Genomic DNA, 13469 nt, shown 5'->3' on the forward strand with positions numbered 1-13469 from the left:
TTTTGCAGTTACGACTGATGGATGTGCTGAACAGGATGATGGCAGAAGTGGTGCTTGTGAATCATGGCTGTCAGATCCCTGGAAGACAACCCTTCTCCCAGACTGTTGGAAGCTTAAGCAGAGGAGATTCTGAGTCACTCCAAAGGGGTAGCAGTACAAATGGGTGCTTTGAGCTGAAGCTGGAGGAGGGTCAGTGTCAGGGAGGGTGGGAGTTTGGGGGTTTCCTGTTATGGGACAGACCATTCTGTTATAGCAGCCTGCACACCGTGCAACCCCTACCCCCAACCCGGCCCAGTGAAGACACCAGGGGAGGCTGGATGTCTAATGCTGCAGCCTCGACACACTTGGTTTGGGAGTGAACAGAAGGATGGACTGCATCTTTACCCACTGTAGCAAGAGAAGACTCAGGGACAGATTTAATATGTTTAGAAAAACTAAGTGCTGTCTCCTTATTGTCTGTCCCCATGTCTTATGGAGTAAATCTAGACCCATTATACATATGTTATAATGGTCACTTGTGCTTTTAAAGACATGTGCATTATTCTTATAATCAGAACAAAATTTTATAAAGAATGGCAAAATGGTCAACATTAATCAATTCACAGAGTATCATGGAGTTAGCCTCTTGAGAAATAGAATAAGTGGTGTCTTCAGAGGGGGAGTAAAAATGAAAGTTGCTCAGTTGTGTCCGATTCTTTGCAACCCCATGGACTATACAGTTCATGGAATTCTCCAGGCCAGAATACTGGAGTGGGTAGCCTTTCCCTTCTTCAGGGGATCTTCCCAACCTAGGGATCAAACCCAGGTCTCCTGCATTGCAGGTAGATTCTTTACCGCCTTCGGGGGGGTGAGGGGGAAGCCAGGTGTGAAGCAGTGAATATAAGCTTCATTTGAGAAACTTGGAAGGAAAGAAACAATGAATGGTAAAAATATGCATGTGCCACACAATTTTGAATGAAGTTTATTAAATAATATGTACAGCCAATGTAGTAATTCAACATCTATTTGTCAAATTGATCCACTGCATAAAGAAAAGTAGATGAACAGAAAAATCTGTGTCTGCATGGTACATGCTCTTGGTGTGTAATTTAAATGGCAATACTTTAAATTAATTGGTTATATATAATGTCAGTTATTTTTCTTTCAGAATATAATCTTTTTTGTAGTAACCTAGCAATAGGACTTAATACTACTGCAGATAAATAGGACTGCAAAAAAAAAAAAAAAAAATCAAAAATGAAATAAGAAGAAAACACTATAACTGAGATAAGTTACTTTCTCTCCCAGAAAGAATGATTATTCAAAATTATAACACTTTACAGTGGTATTTTTGTGCTAAAAATCTGCAGGTAAGTTATTTGGAATTCCTTCATTTAAATATGCAAAAAACTTCATGACTTCCTTATTATACCCCCCTCCCCTTCAGTTCAGATTTTTAAAATTATTTTTCTATACAAAGTAGGTACATGGGCTATACAAAGTTAAATATACATATTTACAGTCCCATTTCTTAAGCATGTGTTTTTTTTCTCTCTTACTGATCCCAGAGAGACTGCAAAAGATAAGTAGTGTGGGGCTTGCCTTTACCCAGAAGCATGGCTAATCTATTAAAATGTGTTGCAGGGCATGCCGCCAGTTAGTTGCACTTGCGATTAATAAACCTGTATAAATATCTCAGCATAAAAATAGGTATTTTGTATTACTAAATGTGTGAAGACAAAGGAGCAATTGGAACCCTTTGTTCCTTGTTTTGTCATACGTAGGAAGCTGAAGTTTGATGCAGATTTTAACAGATGAGTTTATTAAAGACGGGCAAACTGGTGAGGCATACCTAGGATTCTGGATACAAAGTCGGGAGGCTGGCGTCATATGCAAATGTGGCTTTACAAATTGGTTTATTTTCTAGCTGTATTTAAAGAGGTGTTCAAAATTACCTACTTAATAAGCACCCCCTCAAAAAACAGATAAGGTCGTGTTATGGTTTGCATCTAAGAAAGACTAGGAAACACATTAGCCAATATAAGAATTACATTCCAAAACAGGTGAAACGCTGTTGTGCAAAGTGTATGTGAATATGCACGGGGTCTATATTCGAAGGGGGAGGACAGAAACAGAGCGCCCTTGGATGGTGAGGTGGACCTTCCAAAACAATGAATCTTACTTAAGGAATAGCAAGAAGTCCCTTTCTACACAGGAAGCTCATCCACCCTTACCCGCACTCCCCAGCCCCACCCTCCACCATTGGTTCCACAGCCTTTCCCCTGGGAATTAAGGCTCTGTGATCTGTTCTAGTTAAAAACCAATGTTTCTGGGAAGAAGTAACACATTCTTCTCATCCGTCATTTACACTTCAGTGTGAAGGAGTCAGCGGCAGTTGCTTTCCTGAGAGCAGGACTTAGAGGAGAGGGAGTGAGGGAACTGTGGCTGTCTGAAAGGTGGTCAGCAGATACGAGGTTCTAAGATGCGTAATGAAGACAGAAGCTGAGGCACTGAAGATGAACTCTGTCTACTTGGAAAGATTCCGGACTTTGGGACCTCAGGCCCATTCTGAGCTACCTGCGGAGAGCCAGGAGTCCTGTACACAACCCTATCAACCTGGAACTGCTTCTCCTGTTTATGACCTCAAATGTGGATTTGTGGGGAGGATCAGAGTTGGAAGACCCTGGAAGCAGGTCTAAATATTTCCAGCCACAAACTACCCTCGGACAAAGGTTCTTCCAGCATCCTAGTTGTTCAAAAGTGAGCTAATGGAGAGAGATATATGACAATGCTTTCTAGGATCCCGACAGGGAAAATTCATCTCTTCCTCTCACACCCTTCTTAGCACATATCGCAGTCTCTCTTGATTCAGTATTTTTGTGTGTCTGTCTCTCCAATCACCTCTGAGTTCCCAGCAGGCAGGAAAATGGGTCATTACTATCTTTCTTTCTCTAAGGTGTCTAACAGAGGTCGATAAACATCCTTGAATTGGATAAAGTTGTGACTGTACACCCCAGGCATCACAGAGGCCTCCCTTCTTGGCTCTGGCCCCCCTACAAGAGACAGGCCTCCTGGAAGCAGCAGGATTACAGCCTCAAATGTAGGGCCACTGCAGCTGCACCTTCTAAAGAGAAGCCTCACAGGGCCTATCAGGACACATAACCCTGGATTCCTACATTCTGAGTGGTCGTCAGGCTCCTAGGGGGATACGTGGTGAAAATGGAGACGTGGTGAACCCTTTCTAAGGCTTGGAGCACGCCTTGCTCATTGGTGGCCCCAGCCATCCAGTATACATCCGTGTGTGTTACGTTGAGTCACTGAACACCATCCCTTGTTCTAAGAATAAGCCTATCAACCCCCAACTGTCCTGGCCTAAAACAATCCAGAAAAGTAAGGGTAGCAATGGCATTCTGTAAATGACACTATGCTGCCCAGAAAGTGACTGCTTATAAAAGCCAATGATATGGAAGGAGCCATATGGCAGGGGACCTCAAGAGCTACAGGCTTCTCGCCTTAATCACCTGGAAATACAAATGGAACTATCTGCCTGACCACCCTGCTCCAGGGGCAAGCCTAGTGTGCTTTTCTGTCTGAACGCCAGGGGCGTCAGTGGTAACGCTGCATGCATGCTGAGCGCATGGGGCGCCTTCTCTGACCTCTACTTCCCTACCTACCTCCAGTGCGGCACTTGGCCTTGGGTTGTTTGGGGTCTCCACCACTGTGTAGGGATTGCCTCGGTGGCCTCAACTGATCTGTAGCAGTGTTAGGGGACCAGGAGGCTTCAGGGCAACTGGAGGAGTCCGTGTAGAGCCTTGGAGGATGGCTGGGGATCTGCCTGGTGCTCCGAGAGCACCTGTAGGCTAAACGACCCTTTTGAGCCAAAGCTGGTCAAGCCTGAAGCAGCAAGAGGCAGTTCTGGCTTAACTGCTCTGGGACCGTACTCCAGGTCAAGTTACCCAAGCTGGGAAGAGGAGGGCAGGGCTGGCATGGCTCCCAGAAGCAGCTAAGTAAATACCGACTTGCCTCATTCCTTTTTCGCATGGTTCAGCCCTGTCCGATACACGCAGTAAGCTTCAACAGGCTCAGGTTTTAAATACAACACTTCTCTGTCCTCTCTTTTGCTTCTTACTTTATCCACTGCATTAGTTTTCCTACTGACTCAACATTTAAATAAAGAGACCAATTCATGAATTATGCTTCGTCCTCCAATAAAAATCATCTCTGTGGTTTTCAGTCTTCTTATAGATACAAAGGCTTTACATAGTTGCCTGGGAAAGTACCAAACTGCCTTGTCCTTCTTGAAGTACCTATTAAAAACAAAAAAACACAGACACAATGAGAAGACTGACTCAGAACAGTTCAGAGAGAGAGTCCTTGATAACAATCCCAAAGCTTGTAGAAGGGCATATGGTTTCCAAATCACTTTGCCCTATCTTATCTCATTTAGGCTGCAGAATAGCTGGGTGATAAGCAAGACATTTCTTTAACACTCCCATTTTTTTTCAGATGAGGAAGCCCAAACTCAGAGAGGCAGACTTTGATCCCAGGTCTTCAGACTCCCAGCCCATGGCTCTTTCCAGTGCTTCTCTTTTATGGAAGAATAAACACAGCTATCCAACACACCAAGGTTAGGGGGATTTAGACTTCTAAACTGTGGCATTTCTGAAAGTCCTCTGGATATGACTGCATAGTGAAAGGAAATTTCTCTCCTAAGCCTGTGCCTAAGCCCCAAATTGACTCTGTCTTTGCTACCAACCTTGTCCAGGATTCTAGAACATTGAGCTACCACAGAGCCCTTCCTGGACTGTTTGATGTCCAGAATTGCTGGGTCCCTAATCGAGTTCCTTCCCTTGGAATTTTTTTTTAAGTAATCAACTTTTAAAAATTAATTTATTTGACTGTTCCAGGTCTTAGCTGCAGCATGCAGGATCTAGTTCCCTAATCAGGGATCAAAGCTGGGTCCCCTACATTGGGAGCACACAGTCTTAGAAACTGGACTTTCTCTAAAGCCGGAGGGTGGGGTGGCAGACAGATGTTGCATCATCATTACTCTCATCAGCAGACAGCATAATTTGATCATTGCATCCTTTCCCCAGTTGGCTTGGCTAGGGCTTCAGAATCCTGTTGAACACATTTCAAGCAGCCACTACCAGTGGCTTGGAGTTGCTGCACAAACTAAAACATCTAAAAGAATGAGTCAAAGCTAATGCCATCTAAGACAGTTAGCTGAAGCCCCAGGGCAATGGTCAGGGAGGCTGCAGAGAACCGAGATGGTAAAGATTTTGAATCTGTGAAAAGAGGACTATTTTTGTCTTATAGGCTGTTTGCTGAAAGAACTTCAGTAAGAAAGTATTACTAAGCATCTGTTTTGTTACAGAATCTCAAATTCTGATCTTTCTCTGCTCTATCCTATAAAGGTGACTACTTTAATTCATCAGGTATTGCTTTGGTTAAAGTTATTAGAAGCCTGGAGTAAATGAGGTCTTCGGACGCTCTCCATATATGCTTGCACTTCATGGCAGAAATCTACATGCACATGTTCTTCTGTTGTTCCACAGGAGTTTTAAAAATTAAAATTTCCAAATGTAGGACAGACAGATGCACAACAGAAATAGAAACAGTGAATTCCCTGGCAGTCCAGTGGTTAGGATTCAGTTCTTTCATTGCTGGGGTCCAGGTTCAAGCCCTGGTCTGGGAACTAAGATCCCACAAGCCAGGCAGTGTCCCCGCCCACCCCCACAAATACAAATAGAACTCAATAAATGCAACTGGCAACTGCCCTTCTGGGCAGTAGATGTTGGCATATTTGGTCTTCAGGTTCATAGTTACTATCATCCACACTGATTTGAGAACAAACCTATAGTGGGTGGCCTAGCATTTCTGACGGTGGTATAGGAACTGAGACGGCTCTCTTTCTGTGCAGAGAACAGTGCTCTTTTTGTGACTCATCACTCCGAGTTTTTCCTTCAGTACACAACAGATAAGAAAAGCACAGTATCACTTACCAACAAACCACCCATCGTCACATTTTTCCATGACATCAACAATATCTCCATCTCGGAGTTCCAATTCATCATCATTCTGTGGTATATAGCTATACAATGCTTGGTAGCTAAATCTGTAAATTCAAAAAAATGATTAGTAAGTGACTCAAATGCTGATGGCATTAAATGAGTTTTTAAAACCTGTTTCAAAAAATAAATAAAACCTGTTTCAGTTAAATCAATATTTGTGTAGTGTTTCCTACTCATTAGTGGAGATAAAAGTATTTTATTGGCTCTTTCTCTAATAACTTAGCATTGGGGGAGATCCATTCAATATGTTGTGATAAGTAAATTAAGATTCAGAGGGATGGAGAATCTAAGAAGCAAGTCATGATTGTTGCTTTCATTTAGTTTCATCTGGTTACTTTAGCCAAGCTTTTTTATCTAGATGCTCCCCCTTGAAAGTTAATCAAGTTCTTAACACAAGATAATATGTGTAGATTGTCAAGGATAATCAGAAGTTACTTAGGTCCAGAGACAGACATTATGTCCTGGTCACATATATTGGAGAGCATGAAGCAATTGTCAGGTGTATATATATAATTTTTAAAAGTATATGCCAGTTACCACACTATTTAGCAATACTACCTTGAGTTTCTTTACATGCCAACACATATTTTATTAACTGCCTTGAAATGTGGATGCCATTTTCCTAAAACTCCTGAAGGCATATCTATCCCAGTAATGTTTGGGGTTAAAATTTTTATTTACTTGCTAGTTGGCCTAAGGCAATGTGGCCTATGCTGTTCTGACAGGCTCTAGACCAAGCTGGACTACTTGTGAAATCGATACCTGCTTTGGCAACAAATAAAGCCTTGTTTTCATTTATTCTTTTGACAAATGCTTAAGAAGCACCTACTGGGACTTCCCTGGTGGCTCAGATGGTAAAGAATTCTCCTGCAAGGTAGGAGGTGCAAGAGATGTGGGTTCAATCCCCTGTAGGTCAGGAAGATACCCTGGAGAAGGGAATGGCAACCCACTCCAGTATTCTTGCCTGGAGAATTCTATGGACAGAGGAGCCTGGTGGGTTACAATCCATGGGGTTGCAAAGAGTCATACACGACTGAGCGACTACCACACTTTCACTAAGAAGCACCTACCAGTTCACAATTCTGTTTACTTGATACTTTGAAACATAACAATAGCAGGCAAAACTTTCCAAATGAGCCAATCCTCTACCACTTTCAGTGGATGTCAGTGAATTCCAGGGTGTGGGTGAGAGGGATTAGAAATAAGTGGAATCAGTTTCCAGAAACAAGAGGTTTGTTGTCCTCTGCCAGCAAGCCAAAGGGGCAATTTAATTTTCCACATTTATCTAGATATCATGAGACTTTGGTAGATGGATCTCTCTGCCAGAAGTAAGGTCTCTAATGAGGAAGAAGTGACACTGATGAACTTCCATTTGGTAACTGAATACATTTTGGTGTTTCTGTATTTGCTTGCTGTCTCTTGCCCAAATTGGACTCCTGACGGTGCCTCCGCCCCTTCACTGTTGTGTTGACTTCCTTGCCTGCCTCATTTCCGCGAGGTTAGCCCTGTTACCTGCCTCTCTGCTCTCACCCCAGACAGCGGAGACTGGCTGCACACAGTCCCGTGACCTTGCTGCTTGGGTCCCCAGCGGGCTCTGATTTTGGATGGGCCTCATGCTAACAGGGACACAGTTCTATAGAGTCCTTTCCTCACTTCTTCTGCCAATTCTGGTGCCCAGCTCTGAGCAGAACTTTAACTTTCCTCCCCTTCTGCCCCTGTTTCCATGTGTAAGGAAGGGTCCCTGCTCCTGGCCAGGCTAAGCTCTGGCCCCTGGGCTATTTCCTTGACTTACACCTTCTCTCTTACATCTTTGATTCTGTCAACTCCTCCTTAAGTGCCTGAGCCTCTGCATCCTGAAAACACCTCCCCTGTCCTCTGCTGCTCCCTGACTCTCTAGCCCCCATCCCCTAGCTCTTTCCACTCAGCCTCACACTGACTCATCAGACCCTTTCTAACATAGCATCTGCCTGCACCCAACACTGTCACTGCAGAGATCACCGATGACTGTTCCAACTTGCCACCTAGAGGACATTTCTCATTTCCTACCCTCCTCGGCCTCTCCGAAGCAGGGGCACCCCTGACCACACCCTTCTTGCTCTGCTCAGTACCAATGAACACTCCTAAACCCTGACCTGTGTCTCTTGCTGCTCCTCCTCAGTCTCCTTTGCTGGCTGCTACTCTGTGGCCTTAAAAGCTGATTCCCCAAAGATCCATCCTCACTTCTCTTCTCCCCTTATCCCTGTCTTCTTGGGGAATCTTGTATACTTTCATGCACAAGGTGCCCACTCTGTCCAAGCTCAGCCCCTCACCACTTTTTTGCTGTACTCATATCTCCAAATCACTATCTTTGTCCTTTGTCTCTGAAATCCACCCTCCATTCTATTGTCCAAGTTATCTCCCCAAAACGAAATCCAGTCAACATGTTCCACACATTTTTTTTTTGGCCATGCTGTGCAGCCTGTGAGATCTTAGTTCCCTGACCAGGGAGTGAACCCAGCGACCTGGCAGGGAAAGCGCCAAGTCCTAACCACTGGACAGCCAGGGAACTCCAAATATGTTCCTTATTTTAAAATCCTTCATTGGCTCCTGCGTGGATACAGACCGACATCCAAATGTATTACCACTGCATTCTGGCTTCTACAATCTGGTCCCAAAGTGCCCCTTGAACTCCGTCTCCATTTCCTCCCTGAACTGCATCCTGTGGCTATAAGGGTCTCTTGGTGTTCTCTAAACACAACACCTAGCCTGGGTCTTTGTATGTTTGGATTCCTTGGCTAGGAAGACTTTTACCTCCTTGCTCTAACTCTCAAATCCAACTTGTCTTTCAATGCTTATTCCAAAACCCCCTTCCCCTGTGGATGGAGTTTACTCCTTTGTGCACGGAACATAGGAGATATCCAATACTTTTCTTTTTTAATGAATGGATCAACCCTATTCATTCATCTCCAGTCAGGATTAATACTGCTCCCTCTGTATTCTCACAACACTAGGAATGAAACCAGTTAGCCCAGCCCCCCTTTGCCCTGTATGGCAGTTACACTTCCTTACCACCTCTCCCCTCCCTGTAGAGGCTCTGACTGCCTTTATTCACCCCCCACCTGTTTTCACATTGGCTGTTAGGAAACAGCCTTACATAGAAGCCCTCAGAGAAGCTGGGAGTGATGGGTTCATTTCCCCTACATGGCTGCTCCCACAGCCAGTCAACGACCCACTTCCTAAGGGCAACAGACTACGGACAATGCAACAACCAAGGTTCGCCACATGTACTTACAAATCCTGGGAGGTTTGACTCCTGTCTGGGGCGACTCTTCGCTGCTGGACTTGAGGTTGCTGAGAAATGATTAAAGATGATTTATTGTCAGAAGGGGATACCTTGTGATGAAAGTCAAGGGGATGAGAAACAGTGCTGCAGTAATGAACAGATTTTTCGGCAATGTTTATGATCTCATTGCAAACTGCTTCCTGTGAGGTGGCCCCGAGATATCCAGAAACCCCCATAAAACAGTCAACATGGGGACAAAAAAAAAAGAAAGAGAGGAAGAGATGTAACATTCCAGACGAAGCACATAAGTCCAGGGAAACAACAGAGTTGAAGATCCAGTTTTAAAAAAATAGATATTCCAGTAGTGGAGTGCAGGAGGGATCCAGGCGAAAGCATGGAAAAAACAGGTAAGATACAGAAGAATTTGGGATTTAGTATGAATATTAAATTTTAAAAGGCAGCAGCATAAAGGCCTGTAATTAGTGAGTAACCGTTACAAATGGAATAATTTCAGGATAGAGATGCAAGTATGTATTCCCAATCATGCACTAAAATATTAATCCCACATGTAGGCAGAGTAGAAATAGTCTCTAAATTCCTCTGCCTTTTTTTGGGAGGGGAGGGGGTAGCCTAGTATCTCTCTCTCTACAATAGCCATAAAATTCTTAAAAATAATGGCTCTGTGAGTCAACCAGTCTACTCTAGTCTAGATTCTAGAAATCAGTCAGAATTCTCTTTAGAAAAGCTACAGTCGTATTCAATAGGCATCTTACCACATAGCTCTTTTCAGATTCTGTGAGATCAGGTCCTGCTCTCAATGAATGATGAGAAGGCTGTGATCACCAAGCAAATTATAAGGGAGACATTTTAGCAGATGTCACATTGAAAAGGATTAAAAATAAAAGTGTGAGCAAATACACATACCACACCATCACACTCGATGACACCGGATACTCGTGGCCTATGGCCACCGAGTTTCCATGACAACACGGTGGGTGCAGAGGAGAAAATGCAATGTACAGAGTTAGAAGCAAGCATCCAGGCAATGAGATGGGCAGTTGGGAGCATGGCTGCAGTGAAGTGAGGATGAACAACACAGGGACCCCAGACTGGTGGGGAAGAGACACAGAAGGGCGGCCTTAAGAACCGTCATGTCCCTCTGTGAGCACGCACGCTGGTCCCCTCGCTCTTAGCTGGCAAGCATCGATGAAAGGACTGATGTACCGAAAGCCTGTTCCAGTTATTTTGTTGACAGGGAGCCTCCTCTGGCAAAACAGGCTCATAAAACTATCAGGTATGCCATTTTCTTGTACTTATAAAACAAACAAGAGAGTAACGCTTTTGAAAAACTCCCTGGTAGTATGTGGTGTATCAAACAAGGCTGTTCTCCCAGGAAAAACCTGCAAATGATACATTCCAGCTAAGTATGAGATAGATGAGTTCCGATATCTCATAGAGTAGGGCTTGCTTACAGAAACAGGACCATGTGTCCTGACACAGCAGTAGAACTGAAACCATCACTCTTCACTCACCAGCTCAGGTACCACATGATGACATGAAAATGAGGTGCAATCAGGCCAAGCAGACCTGTCTTTAAAGTAACAATCCTGTAGTAGAGCTGGCCAGCCCTTTCACTGGAAGAGTGTTGGGAATTATTTACCCCAGAGAGGATTCAATTCCAACTCTTAAGAAGTCTCCCTAATTGAACATTTGAAGAGCCATCTTTAGAGAAACCTTCCAGGTTATGTGCAGTAATACTGATGAGCCACAGCAACTGCAGGGCCTTCTAGAAGAGCACTCGGATCTTTAGTGTGTGACCATTTGTTTCCCAGGAAGGTCCAGAGACACTGAGGACTTTCCCTGAGCTCATCCAGCAAGTTAGCAGAAGCCCTGTCTCCTGGATTCATCTCCTATCTCGTTTAGACCTTCTCTTTCATCCTTGACCCATTTCCCACATTATTAATTGTCTCCACTGACATTATATTCAGTGAGTCCCACAGAAACCCTGGAGACTGGCAAGACAGTGTTATCATCCCATTTTCTTTTAAATCTTAAGAAGCTGATGCTCAGAGGGGTTTAGCACATTCCCCAATGTCACACAGCCTGCAAGAGCTAACACTGCTCCACCACACCATCCCTTCCCATTCCCCCCTTCTGTAAATGCCCCATCTGCTTGCATGCCCTGCGGGGCCAACTTCCATTCCAGACATCACTTCCATACACTAGTCCTTTGAAAAACCGCTTCAAGTCCTCCAAACCCCTCCAAACCTCATTTCCTTAAACCAGCCTCCCTGGTCTCTGGCAGGATTAAAAGAAGAGATAGAACTCAATTAAAAAGAGAACTGCAAGGGCTTTTGCCAAATTACTGGGAGCTGACCTACTGCCCATCCAGCCTCTGGATCAAGGCTTTTGCATAACAAAATAATGACACTCCCAAGTATCTACTATGTGGGCTTCTATGTGGCATCCCTGAGTGGGTGATCTTCACAGGCAGATTTTGTCTTGACAGAAGGGAAAACTTTCTAAAAGTGAGAGCTGTCCAATAGAAGGGGCTGCCTTGAGAGGAAGCGGTTGTTGGTCCCAACAGCTGTTCAAGCTGAGGTTGCATTGACAACTGCTACAGGGGAAACTAGAGCACTGCTGCCCAAATGCTGATGTGCGTCGGAGTCACCTGGGATCCTGTTAAAATGCAGATTCTTGTCTGACACGTCTGGGGTGTTCATTTCTATGTGGGGATGCCTATACCGCATGGTCCACAGACCAACTTTGGGGAGCAAGGCTCTGGAGCATCTCATTTATCTAACACTTAGGTTCCTTAGCTACAGTGAGCTAAGACCGGTTGGTCTGGATGACACCTCATGAAAATAAAAGTTCTCAAAAAAAAAATTTTTTTTTCCAAACTCCAGCTGGTGGCCTACCAACCTCAGGTCAAGCGTAGTACAAACAGAGGATGCAGACAGTCTACTGACATGACCTCCAGTTTACCAAAGCACTGTAGCATCAGTTTTAATCCCAAAGGAATGACTGGGATCAACCACACGGCAAGTATTTCATACTTTAATTTAAAAGAAGTTTGGTGAATCAGATATATTATGAAGAACCTGATAGCTTACTATCCCTTTGTTTTGTAAAGTATCTTTTAAAATTTTTTAAAGTTGCTTTCAAAGCACATAGAGGTCCATTTCCTAATCTGACTTTCATACTCACCCTTGGACTTGGGGAGGGCAGAAGAGGAAAGTTTAAGGCTCAGGGAAGTCTGAAGATTTTCACAAGGTGCCAGAGCCATGGGGTACTGAAACTCTAGAGTCTAATCGCCATACACCACCTCCTTCTTAGCTGGTGATGGGAGAGCTGGGGTAAGAATGATAGCAACACCCAGCTTCTCCCTCTTCTGTAACCTTTCTTGAATACTTTGTGTAAAAGGCGCAGTGTGCAGTAATGATATCATGCAGTCATTAACTCAAGGATCCAATAGTACTGAAAAGGGATCCTGACCCAGCTAATATGTTCCTCAGACTCAGGTCACAGCCAAACTAGAGGATAATCATCACTGCAGCCTTCACATCTGGATACATTTAACATCTAGTACAAACTTAACTCCCCCCTCAGAGGTGACTGGTTCCCTACTTAATGTCTGTGGAATAAATGAAGGAAAAAGGTGAAGTAAATATTTATCCTGTTAGCTAAGATTCAGTCTCTCCCTATGTGAAATGCATTCCTTAGATTTAAATCAAATATCTCACAGGGATGAAATGTAAACCAGTTTTTTGAGGGGGATGAGTGGGTATGGCATGTGAATCCTTGTTGGAGATGGAAATCACTGATATCCACCATAGGGACTTCCCCTTCATTTTGAAGGCTGTTGACCTTCAGACTTTTTTTCCTCTCTAGGTGTATGTTTTTTTCTCTCCCTTGTCCTGTTTTCTAACCATCTACAGCTTTATCTATCTCTTCCTCTTGAAACTATGCTATCTGGTAGCCAGGAGCCTCACATATTTATTCAACACCGAGACGGGACCAGTAGGAAATGTGTTGTAAGTATGAAATTATTTACACATTTTACAAAATTATTTTTTTACAAAGTTATTTCAAAACTTAGTATAAAGAATTTAAAATATCTCAACAATTATCCTGATTATATAGTAAAATGATAC

At 43.7% G+C, this 13469-nt stretch overlaps 1 protein-coding gene across 50 annotated transcripts in view; it reads right to left on the reverse strand.

The window, feature by feature from the left end:
- Positions 1–938: 938 nt before the first annotated feature.
- Positions 939–13469, reverse strand: part of SORBS1 (sorbin and SH3 domain containing 1) — a 229905-nt gene continuing 217374 nt past the window's right edge. For 29 of the 50 annotated variants that reach the window (XM_070469901.1, XM_070469902.1, XM_020883436.2 and 26 more), the window contains 3 exons: positions 9325–9383; positions 5985–6097; positions 939–4286 (listed from right to left, as the gene is read on the reverse strand). In XM_070469901.1, coding sequence (XP_070326002.1) covers positions 4219–4286; positions 5985–6097; positions 9325–9383 — 240 coding nt within the window. In that variant the 3' untranslated portion in view covers positions 939–4218. Of the gene's footprint in view, positions 4287–5984; positions 6098–9324; positions 9516–10088; positions 10149–13469 lie in introns of all 50 variants that reach the window. The other 21 variants (XM_070469893.1, XM_070469887.1, XM_070469890.1 and 18 more) reach the window with 3 other exon arrangements.

Source organism: Odocoileus virginianus, chromosome 7 (genome assembly GCF_023699985.2).
Source record: "Odocoileus virginianus isolate 20LAN1187 ecotype Illinois chromosome 7, Ovbor_1.2, whole genome shotgun sequence".
Classification (NCBI taxonomy): domain Eukaryota; kingdom Metazoa; phylum Chordata; class Mammalia; order Artiodactyla; family Cervidae; genus Odocoileus; species Odocoileus virginianus.